The sequence below is a fragment of the Babylonia areolata genome, chromosome 4 (assembly GCF_041734735.1).
Source record: "Babylonia areolata isolate BAREFJ2019XMU chromosome 4, ASM4173473v1, whole genome shotgun sequence".
In the NCBI taxonomy this organism is placed as follows: domain Eukaryota; kingdom Metazoa; phylum Mollusca; class Gastropoda; order Neogastropoda; family Buccinidae; genus Babylonia; species Babylonia areolata.
Window position 1 is genome coordinate 39,329,980 of NC_134879.1, and position 12,637 is coordinate 39,342,616.

General features: G+C 42.5%; 1 protein-coding gene across 1 annotated transcript in view; it reads right to left on the bottom strand.

The window, feature by feature from the left end:
* LOC143281164 (putative 4-coumarate--CoA ligase 1) overlaps window positions 1–11,587 on the bottom strand; it is a 29,830-nt gene extending 18,243 nt beyond the window's left edge. The window contains exons 1-5 of the mRNA XM_076586189.1: window positions 11,468–11,587; window positions 8,496–8,821; window positions 3,982–4,189; window positions 2,151–2,266; window positions 906–1,111 (exon numbers count right to left, since the gene is read on the bottom strand). Coding sequence (XP_076442304.1) covers window positions 906–1,111; window positions 2,151–2,266; window positions 3,982–4,189; window positions 8,496–8,821; window positions 11,468–11,528 — 917 coding nt within the window. The 5' untranslated portion in view covers window positions 11,529–11,587. The remainder of the gene's footprint in view (window positions 1–905; window positions 1,112–2,150; window positions 2,267–3,981; window positions 4,190–8,495; window positions 8,822–11,467) is intronic.
* Window positions 11,588–12,637: the final 1,050 nt, after the last annotated feature.

The following is a 12,637-nucleotide window of genomic DNA, read 5'->3' on the forward strand; positions in this document are numbered from 1 at the left end:
TGTTTCTTTTTCGTTATTTCCTTCTTTCTTTGCTTCCTCTCTTTTCTTTTTGCTTTCTTTTCATTAACTTCTTAAAATTATTCACTCTATCTTTTTTTTCCCCATTCATTCACACAATTTCCCTATTTTTCTTTTTTCTCACATGATACATATATATCACTGTAAAAAAAAAAAGGAAAAAAGAAGAAAAAAGCCTGTTTGAAAATGAGTATTCCTCACATAAAAATGTTATGGGGGAAAAAAACCACCCTGTTTCACATGTTCACCAACAGACAGATCATCATCATTGTCATCATCATTATCATCACTGTCTGTCACTCCTCCTTGGGTCTAAGCTGTCAACAACAGTCAACACAGTCATCAGTCTTGGGTCATCTCATCCACCTGACCCTTCCCCCAAACCCTCCTGCCAGTGCACAGGCACAAACACTGAAGACATACATGTAGATGTGTCACACACACACACACACACACACACACACACACACACACAGGCAGTCTTGAAAAAAGTTAACAGTATTTGCATGCACTCTCACACACAAGTACACAAAACTTGTATATCCCACACACAGTCTTGTTAGTAGCATGTGCACACACACACACATGTAACATGGATACCTAAGACAGAACCAGTTGGTTGAACAATAGGAACTCTTTCTTCTTTTCAAGTCAAACACCAACTGATTCACAAGTGTACTGCTCTCCAGCTTAACAGCTAGCTGCTGATTATTGTTCAAAATCTGTTTTAGGTCCTTCTGTATTTACCATGTGAATGTACAATGTATGCAACCCTCCACACACACACACACTCTCTCTCTCTCTCTCCCTGTCTCTCATGAGCAGCCTCACACACACACACACGCGCATCGTTCCACACACACAAACACACACACACAAAGCCAGACCTGAACTGCAAGATATTGGCCACCACATTGTAGTGTGACAGCATGACCCCTTTGGGCATGCCGGTGGTGCCGCTGGAGTAGGGCAGAACCAGGATGTCCCTCATGGGATCCACGTCCACGTTCTCCGGGAACGCCTTCCCATCATCCTCCATCAGGACATTGAAGAACTGGCAGCCCGGCTCCGCGTGGCCGAATGTGAACACCGCCTGCAAGGGGACATCACTCCCACTGCTGTCATCAGGACAACAAGGATGATGATGGGGATGATGATATAGTGACACAGATCAGTTTCAGTTTATCAAGTAGGCATCACTGCTTTCAGACAAATCTGCCTGCAAGGGGGCACCACTCATGCTAAAATCAAAATCGAATTATGGTGCTTAGAGCCTCGCCGACCAATAAGGCCACCTCAAGACTATCGCCATATTAGCATCTACTTCAAGTCAAGGGTAAAAAAAGGTACAATAAAAACTAGTCACTGCTTCAAACTTCCCACTCAAAGTTTAAAAACCTTCCAGAGTTTAAAACTTTCAAATCTCATTCAAAATGTTCACTTCTTTCAAGAAGTCCATCAGCATCCACAGAGGGACACAGCACCCCAGCTGCTGTCATGAGGACAACGAGGATGATGAAGAAGATGAAAATGATATAGTGACAGAGATCTGTTTCAGTTTATCAAGTAGGTGTCACTGCGTTCAGACAAATCCGCCCACAAAAGGACACCCCTCCAGCTGCTGTCACAAGGATTTTTCTTTCTCTCTGCCTTTGTGGGCTGCAGGTCCCAGGTCACTGACATGGATGGATGCATGTGTGTGTGTGTGCATATATATATATATATATATATAGAGAGAGAGAGAGAGAGAGAGAGAGATGTGCTTTTGTGTGAATGACCATCTCACCCTGCCATATAGGCAGCCACGCATTGTTTTCAGGGGTGTGCTTGCTGGTTATGTTCATGTTTCAAGAACTGACTGAACACTGTCATCATTTTAGGATCTTTAACATGCACATTTGATCTTTTGAATGTGTATACACATCGAGGGGGGTTTAGGAAATAGCAGGTCTGCACATAAATTACACTGATGATGATAATGATAATACAATGATAATAATGATAATAACAACAATAACATGAAGAATATGTATAATATACGAATAACAATACTGATGAAATTAATGAATAAACAAACATAAAAGATGAGGACAAAGCACTGAAGAGTTGAAGTCTCATTACAGACTAATGACCTTGACATTGTGGGGCAGGTCAGGGTCATGGATGGCATCGTTGACCTCCGGCATCAGCTGTGGAATGGTGAAGATGGCACTTGATCCACTGCTCGTCAAGATGTGACTCAGCTCCGCTGTGTAAAGAGAGAGGGTGTGAGAATGAGAGCAGTGAGAGAGAGAGAGAGAATGAGAGACAGTGAGAGAGAGAGAGAGAGAGAGAATGAGAAACAGTGAGAGAGAGAGAGAGAGAGAGTGAGAATGCGAGACAGTGAGAGACAGTGTGAGAGAGACAGTGGGAATGAGAGACAGTGAGAATGAGAGACAGTGAGAGAGAGACAAATAGAGAGAGAGAGAAAATGAGATAGAGAGAGAGAGAGAGAGAGAGAGAGTCAGAATAAGAACTCAGAACTCAGAACGTTTTTATTCAAGGATTAAGATTTTTTAGGCATAGCCTATTCTTCCAATCTGTCCTTGAGAGAGAGAGAGAGAGAGAGAGAGAGAGAGAGAGAGAGACAGAGAGAGAGACAGAGAGAGACAGTGAGAGAGACAGAGACAGATACAGTGAGAGAGACAGTGTGAGAGAATGAGCACGAGTGAGAATATGAGAGAGTGAGTGAGTGAGTGAGAGAGAGAGAGATAAAGTCACACACACACACACACACACACACACACACACATGTGGCCTGCTGATCAGGGATAAGGTGGCAGAATGGTTAAGACAATCATCATTCATTGTATGTTTTGATAATGAATCTGTAATTGGCATAACTTCTTTTGTGTACTCATCAAGATAATATCAACTTGCCATGAGCATGTGGACATGGTAATGGTTTCTTTTGTTTTATCACCATTAATTTGCCATGATCATGTGAACATGGTAGATGTTGTTCTTGTTTTCATACTGTTTTGCCATGATCATGCGGGCATGGTAATAAATTCTTTTGTCAATCACCATTAATTTACCATGATCATGTGGACACGGTATAAACCCTTTTGTTTGATTATTATGGATTCATCTGATCATGTTGACATAGTAATTACACTTTTGTTTCATTGCTATTAAATTTCTGCTCATTTTGTTTCTTTTTCTTTGTTATTCAGGTTTTCATTTGGCATTGAATAAAAAAAAAAAAAGTGATTGGAGAGTTGGACGTGAGCATGCTATGAGTGTGTGGCCACAACACTCTACACCTCGTCCTCCTACATGCTGACCACTGCAAAGAAAAGGAAATTGGAAGTGGCATAGCAACATCTCACTTCACCAGGACTGGCCAAGACCTTCCAGCAGGGAACAGTGCATAGAGCAAGGAGAAGAGGCAGGCAGAAGAAGAGATGGGAGGACAACTGTGAGTGAACAGGTCTAACCCTGAGTGAGACAATCAGAAGGACAGACAACCGTGATGGACGGAGGAGGCTGGTTGCCAACTGTGTGGTGCCCCCACGGTCTACTAGACTATGGGATAGATAGGTTGGTCAGCAGTGCTACACTGAGACGCAAACCCCTGTCAAGTGTTTGTAGGAACAATAAGGAATTTTGGTAGGAACATTTAGCTGAGCATCATCGCATGAGACCAAGGTTAGCAGTGACTGCCTTGGCCTCGTGATCGATAGGTCTAGAGTGTCTGGGTTATGTTACAACAGGGAAAGCATGTGACCATGCTTTGTAGCCAAAAATGAACTCATCGGAACAAATTTGACGTTGGCATAACATCGGAACAAACTGCGATCGAGCGTAACAAAATACGGCGAAATCATAACAGTTTGCCTCTCTGGCTATTCATCAACAGTGATAACTATAGAGATACACCACCACTCTGAAATCTTCTCCACACCTCCACACACCACTGACCGGCCTTGTAGGCGGGGTTGGCAGGGGAGATAATCACCCCTAGACAGGCAGCGGCCAGGGTCAGGATGGAGAACTCTGGCAGGTTGATGGTGAAGGGAGTGATGATATCCCCTTTGCGGAAGCCCTGGCGGTGGAGGGCACTGGCCACACGGATGGCGTATTTCTTCAGCTCTCTGTACGTGTACTTCCGCCCCGTTATGTGGTCAGACTGTCCACACACACAGCACACACATGTATTCCTCAAATCAACGCACATGCAGCATGTATTTGCACATGACACACACAGCACACACATGTATTCCTCAAAGCAACGCACATGCAGCATGTATTTGCACATGACACACACAGCACACACATGTATTCCTCAAATCAACGCACATGCAGCATGTATTTGCACATGACACACACAGCACACACATGCCTGTAATCAGTGCACATACAACATGAAAATACAGCATGTATTTGCACATTACACAGACACCTGACATGTACTACATGTGGTCAGACTGCAGGCACATACACAGTTCAGTTCAATTCAGTTACTCAAGAAGGCATCACTGCATTCAGACAAATTCACCACATCTGCTAAACAGATAACTGACCAGCAGCGTAATGCAACACGCTTAGGCCTTGATAGGAAAAAAAAGTGCACAAACAAATAAATGGATACATCATTAAATCAATGGATGAATAGATAATAAATAAATGGATAACATAAAAAAACATAAACAGACAGTACAATAAAACAGAATGCGTGAAAAGAAAGAAAAAAAGAATAAATAAAATAAAAAGACATACAGCACACACATACCTCACATCAATGCACACATGCAGCATGTGTTACAGCATGTACTTGCATATTACACAGACACTGAATGTGTACTGCCACTCCATACAGTGGTCAGACTGTGGGCACATACACAGCACACACATACCTCAAATTAATGCACATGCTGATGTGATACAGTGTGTGTTTCCACATTACACACACACACACACACACACCTTTTTTTCTCTCTCTCTTTTTTTTATTTATTTTTTTTAAATCTTACCATATAATATAAGCATCATCATACATAATACAAAAAATATCTACAGTCACAGGTATACAAAACCCAAAAATCCGAGTCAGGTTCCTTACACATCAAAAAAGAAAAGAAAAAAAAAAGAATACAATGAAAAACACATCACACTAATCATGCCCCATTATCAAAACTAGAAAAAAACAACAACTAAAGCTTTCCAGAAAAGTTAAGCTGAATGGATCAACAAGGCAGACAATCAAAAATGCGACCCAAAAAATAGAAAAAAAGAAAAGAAAAAAACAACAACCAAAAACATAGTGATAGAAATGATGAAATATCTAGCACAGATTTTCCACAAAGTGGGGATACTGTTTATGCTGAAAGAGGAAGATGCCAGAATGGTTAAGATGATCATCTACCGATACAGACAGTCCGTGTGGGTCTGTATTTGACTCACTCTATCACCCTTTCTCCCAAGTTTGACTGGAAAATCAAAACTAAACATCTAGTCGTTCGTATGAAATTATAAACTGAGGTTCAAGGTGCAGCACGTGCTACAATCTCATGGCAAGGAGCGTGGTCCTCTGGCAAAATTGTGGTGCAGCACGTGCTAAAATCCCATGGCAAGGAGCGCTGTCCTCTGGCAAAATTGTTTAGAAGAAATCTACTCTGATAGGTAAACAAATATATCTGCATGAACACAAGGCTACTAACTAAGCATGTTGGTTTATGCTGCTGGTCAGGAATCTGACTAGCTGATGTGGTGTGGTATAGCATATATGGATTTGTCTGAACGCAGTGATGCCTCCTTGAGAAACTGAAACTGAAATTGAAAAAGCCTCCGGCATTCCCCTGGAGTACCTTTCCATCCACAGTCCGTCTATAAACAGTGACCAAAAATGCTGGGCAGATTTCAATGCACTTTAAACAAACCGGAAATAGGAACCTTCAGATCTAGGCCTTGATCTGAGAAACCACTTCCTTTTAATTTATTGTTATATCTATTGAAACAAATTAAAATAAAAATCCAACACTCAACTGACCAAGCAACCTGCACCCCAACCTATTCATGTTAATGTTATATTCATGTGGTTTAAATCACAGCCAATCATTAAAAAAAAAAAATCTGAGTTGAAAAATGTCCACAAAATACAATAACTAACTAAATAAATAAATAAACAAATAACCAAAGGAATGAATAAATAGATAGATAAATGAAGAAATAAATGAAAATAATAAATAAGTTAAAATAAAACAAAAACAAGTTTAGCTTTATCAACAGAATAGTCAAATCCAAATGTTTAAATATCAGCTTCAATAAATGGAAACACTGTCTCATTTGAAACACTGTGGAAAGTAGTCTTCATCTTAAAAAAAATGATTCCCCCCAAAATTGCTGACTGTTGGATGGCAGTGAATTCAAAGACATAATCTTCTGTGCCTCACTATCTACACTCTGCATCAACAAGACATAGTCTTCTGTGACTATCTACACTCTACATCAACAAGACATAGTCTTCTGTGACTATCTACACTCTACATCAACAAGACATAGTCTTCTGTGACTATCTACACTCTACATCAACAAGACATAGTCTTCTGTGACTATCTACACTCTACATCAACAAGACATAGTCTTCTGTGACTATCTACACTCTACATCAACAAGACATAGTCTTCTGTGACTATCTACACTCTACATCAACAAGACATAGTCTTCTATGACTATCTACACTCTACATCAACAAGACAGTCTTCTGTGCCTCACTATCTACACTCAATCTGCATCAACAAGACACAGTCTGTTGTGACTATCTACACTCTCCGTCAACAAGACATAGTCTTCTGTGCCTCACTATCCACACTCTACATCAAGAAGACATCGTCTTCTATACCTCACTATCTACACTCTATGTCAACAAGACAGTCTTCTGTGCCTCACTATCTACACTCTATGTCAACAAGACATACTCTGTGCCTCACTATCTACACTCTATGTCAACAAGACATACTCTGTGCCTCACTATCTACACTCTATGTCAACAAGACAATCTGTGCCTCACTATCTACACTCTATGTCAACAAGACAATCTGTGCCTCACTATCTACACTCTATGTCAACAAGACATACTCTGTGCCTCACTATCTACACTCTGTGTCAACAAGACATACTCTGTGCCTCACTATCTACACTCTGTGTCAACAAGACATACTCTGTGCCTCACTATCTACACTCTGTGTCAACAAGACAATCTGTGCCTCACTATCTACACTCTATGTCAACAAGACAATCTGTGCCTCACTATCTACACTCTATGTCAACAAGACATACTCTGTGCCTCACTATCTACACTCTATGTCAACAAGACATACTCTGTGCCTCACTATCTACACTCTATGTCAACAAGACAATCTGTGCCTCACTATCTACACTCTATGTCAACAAGACATACTCTGTGCCTCACTATCTACACTCTGTGTCAACAAGACAATCTGTGCCTCACTATCTACACTCTATGTCAACAAGACATACTCTGTGCCTCACTATCTACACTCTGTGTCAACAAGACAATCTGTGCCTCACTATCTACACTCTATGTCAACAAGACAATCTGTGCCTCACTATCTACACTCTATGTCAACAAGACATACTCTGTGCCTCACTATCTACACTCTATGTCAACAAGACATACTCTGTGCCTCACTATCTACACTCTATGTCAACAAGACATACTCTGTGCCTCACTATCTACACTCTATGTCAACAAGACAATCTGTGCCTCACTATCTACACTCTATGTCAACAAGACATACTCTGTGCCTCACTATCTACACTCTATGTCAACAAGATAATCTGTGCCTCACTATCTACACTCTATGTCAACAAGACATACTCTGTGCCTCACTATCTACACTCTGTGTCAACAAGACAATCTGTGCCTCACTATCTACACTCTATGTCAACAAGACAATCTGTGCCTCACTATCTACACTCTACATCAACAAGACATAGTCTTCTGTGCCTCACTATCTACACTCTACGTCAACATCTCCACTGGCTCCCTGTCTCACACCGAATAAAATACAAGATCAGCACTCTATGTTATAAATGTATTCATAAAACTGCCCCTTCCTATCTCTGTGGCTGCCTTCACCTCTACACTCCATCTCGCTCACTACGATCGGCTTCGGATCCACTCTGTTTACGCATACCCAGATTCAAACACTCGACCGTTGGCCGCCATTCTTTCTCTGTCTCTGGACCTTGCCATTGGAATGAACTTCCTCTTTCACTTCGTCAAGTCTCCACTCTCAGCTCTTTCAAGTCTGGCCTTAAAACCCACCTCTTCCAAAAATGAAACTAAAGACAAGGAAGGGCAGGCAAGGGAGGCTATATAAATACCATTATTATTATTATTATTATAACAAGACATAGTCTGTGCCATGCCTCACTATCCACACTCCATGTCAAAACACCAGTGTACTCACCACAGCCACTTTGTCTTTGAACATGTCACACCTGGGGAAGATAAACTCCTGGAGAGAGAGCACGGGAATGTCCAAGTCCGGCAAATGACTGCGTATATCAGCAGGGGAGACCACCTGCCCTGAGCTCAGAGATCTTGCCGACACAGTGGTGCAATTTGTGAACTTCGGAACTGTGGCAATGCCATCCTGGGACAGGTGTAGTCTCCTGCACACCACCTGGCCCAGGTGTGGTCGACCTGAGCCGAGGGAGCCGTGTCCTTGTAGAACATGTCTCAGCGCCTGCTTCACAGGACTGGATACTGCTCTCTTCATGGTGCTCTGGAACACTGGAATTGAAGGAAGGACTTAAACTCCTTTTTGGTCACTTTGTTGTTATGTTTCTGAAAAAAATGGGGACTGAAGAACTGACTTAAACATTTTTCAGTCACTCTGGTGTAACATTTCTGAAACACTGGGATTAATCACTCTGTTGTGACATTTCTGTTTCAGAAACTGCAATTTGAAGGAAGGACTTACAACCCCCTTTAAAAAAAAAGAAAGAAAAAAAGATCACTCTATTGTGACATTTCTGAAGAACTGGGAATTAAGGATGAAGTTACAACTTTTTTTTTTTAATCACTCTGTTGTAACATTTCTGAAAGAAACTGGGAATTGAAAGGACTTACAACTTTTTGAAATCATTCTGTTTTGACATTTAGATCACTAACATTTAGTGCTGGCCTGGTTGAGATAACTGAACATAAATCACATATGGCAGATACATGGGCATAAAGAAGGGAAGAAAAGAAGTGAGGGGCAAGAATAACGTGTGGCAGCTTGAAAAGCAGAAAAGTGGAGACAGGATATATCTGCTCTGACCAATCATCTTCACAGCACTCATCCATGTCCCTCATCTTCACAGCACTCATCTCATCCATGTCCCTCATCTTCACAGCACTCATCCAGGTCCCTCATCTTCACAGCACTCATCTCATCCAGGTCCCTCATCTTCACAGCACTCATCTCATCCATGTCCCTCATCTTCACAGCACTCATCCAGGTCCCTCATCTTCACAGCACTCATCTCATCCATGTCCCTCATCTTCACAGCACTCATCTCATCCATGTCCCTCATCTTCACAGCACTCATCTCATCCACGTCCCTCATCTTCACAGCACTCATCTCATCCATGTCCCCATCTTCACAGCACTCATCTCATCCATGTCCCTCATCTTCACAGCACTCATCTCATCCAGGTCCCTCATCTTCACAGCACTCATCTCATCCGTGTCCTCATCTTCACAGCACTCATCCAGGTCCCTCATCTTCACAGCACTCATCCATGTCCCTCATCTTCACAGCACTCATCTCATCCAGGTCCGTCATCTTCACAGCACTCATCCATGTCCCTCATCTTCACAGCACTCATCTCATCCATGTCCCTCATCTTCACAGCACTCATCTCATCCATGTCCTCATCTTCACAGCACTCATCTCATCCAGGTCCCTCATCTTCACAGCACTCATCCATGTCCCTCATCTTCACAGCACTCATCTCATCCATGTCCCTCATCTTTACAGCACTCATCCAGGTCCCTCATTTCACAGCACTCATCTACGCCCCTCACGGTGACGAAACAGTATGCTGACTATGGAGCTTCGGTATCATTTTAACCTGCAGATTAATCGAAAAGTCATTAACAGTCCAGAGGCTAGGTGTGCACTTGTCACTGATGGCAAAACAAAAAGTTATTGCTGATCAGTGATCTATAATGAAGTGTGCCTGTCAAGCTGTGTTTCAGGAAACCACTCTGCTCTTTTGTTTTTCCTCCTGCTCAAAGTCTTCTACCATGTCTTCCCCTGCTCCCCACCCCCCATCCTCCACCCTGACCCCCTCTTACAATGATAGCATTTTTTATGACTTGAAAAGATACACGAGGACTTGGAAAGGTACACTTGAAAAGACACAAAAGACATGCAATGAATTGGCAAGACACACAATGATTTTGAAAGATAAGCAACGACTTGGAAAGATGAACAGTAATTTGGAAAGAGACACATACAATGGACTTGTAAAGACAATGACTTGGAAAGATGAACAATGATTTGGAAAGACTCGAAAGACACACAACAACTCGGAAAAGCATGCAGTGACTTGGAAAGACATGCAATAATTTGGACTGATGAGCAACGACTTGTTGAGATATGCAATGACTTCAAAAGACACGGAATGACTTGGAAAGACACACAATTACTTGGAAAGACAGACAAAGACTTGGAAAGAAGGTGACTTGGAAAGACACACAATGACTTGTGAAGATACGTACAGAATCGGAAAGACAAGCACTGACTGGAAAGATCCACAATGAATTTGTAAAAGACAGACAGTGACTTGGAAAAGAGACGTAATGACTTGTGAAGACACACACTGACTTGGAAAGGTACTGTACCCAACAAAATGTTATTCACGTCAACCTGTGCTGCCTCTCAGTGCTGCTGGTATTCAGCATTGATTACAAGATACAGGATACAACTTTCACTGTCCATAAAACAAGGAAAAGTTTCCGCCCGCACATACCAATCGTGCTGTGGCTAAACTCACCAACATTGATAGCGACCAACACACACACACACACACACACACGAGGTCGGTTTTAATTACAGACGATAAAAAAAATGCCGCTTGTAATTCAAATTCAAGTCAGCAATTACCGACTTAAAACCACAAAGTGCAAACTATTGTGGGAATGGACACCGGCAGTAGTTAATGATACTCGCGTACAAAAAAATACAACATATAAGTGAATCAAATAAAACGATGCTTACTGGATTGGAATGGAATACATTTCATTAAAAAAAAACAACAGCACACTATCGCACACTCTCACACAGACGAATACCATAACACTCATCCGTCCCCTCCACCTCCACCCCCCACACAGAGTTCCAGTGATGTTATCCCCACACCGCTCAGTACAGCCAAAAGTCGCACCACTCAGCCACAAAACAGTGCCCCTGTAACTTGGTTTCTTCTTCGGCGTTCCTCCCCACATCCAATCTGCCACAATACGTCGCCAGTTCAGGCTCTGACTGAGTTGGCCCACTGGGGAAAGGCCAATAGCACAGGAGATTCAGGCAAACTGAAGTCTGCTGAAGAGGTGAACCGTCTGCTGTTGACAGCCAAAAGAAGCGATCGTTCTTGCTTTTGGGGGAGGGTGGGTGGAGGGGTGGGGGAGGGCAGGGAGGGGGGAGAGGGGTCAGTTTTCTGTTTCGAAATTCAGCTCCAGGAATTTAGGATCCTACATTCCTGAGTTGAAATTAGAATGCTAAAGTAGGACTTTACCTTCACTTCGAGGTCTAGGGTGTCGATGGCCTTTTACTAAACACATACGCTGTGTAGTGCACGTGTAGAAGAGCTCTGTAGACTTGTTGGCGTGTGACTGTGTGTACAGTACCCTGCTGGCCAGAATGAGATAGACACACACACACACGCACACACCGTGTGACTAAGTGTATACAGTACTCGGCAGGTCAGAATGAGGCAGGCTAGAGTCTCTCTCTCTCTCTCTCTCTCTCTCTCTCTCTCTCACACACACACACACAGGTCAGAATGAGACAGGCGAGTCTCTCTCTCTCTCTCTCTCTCTCTCTCTCTCACACTCACACACACCCTGTGACTGTGTACAGTATCCTGAAGACCAGCCGTTGATCTGCTTTACACGGCACCCTCTCTTGTCTTTAGTGCACCTGTTTGTTTACTATCAATGTAAACACCGGCGCCACGCTAGTAATGCCGTAACTTTGCGCATGCTCATTCTTCTTCATTCGTCACAGTGTGTGTGTGTGTGTGTGTGTGTGTGTGTGTGTGTGTGTGTGTGTGTGTGCGCGCGCGCGCACGCCAGTATTTAGATAGATAAATAGACACATACATACATACATTCATACATACATGTATACATACATATGTGTGTGTGTGTGTGCACGCGCGCTTGCTTGCGTTTGTGTGTGCCGGACTTCGGTTAATCGTCTAAACCGAACAGTGACTATGTAGACGCTCAGTTTGATTTTCCAGTCAAATTTGGGAGACTGAAAGGGCCACAAGACCCGGAATCGGACACCCGGACACTGTATTGGCAGATTAACCTCTTAACCATTTAATTCT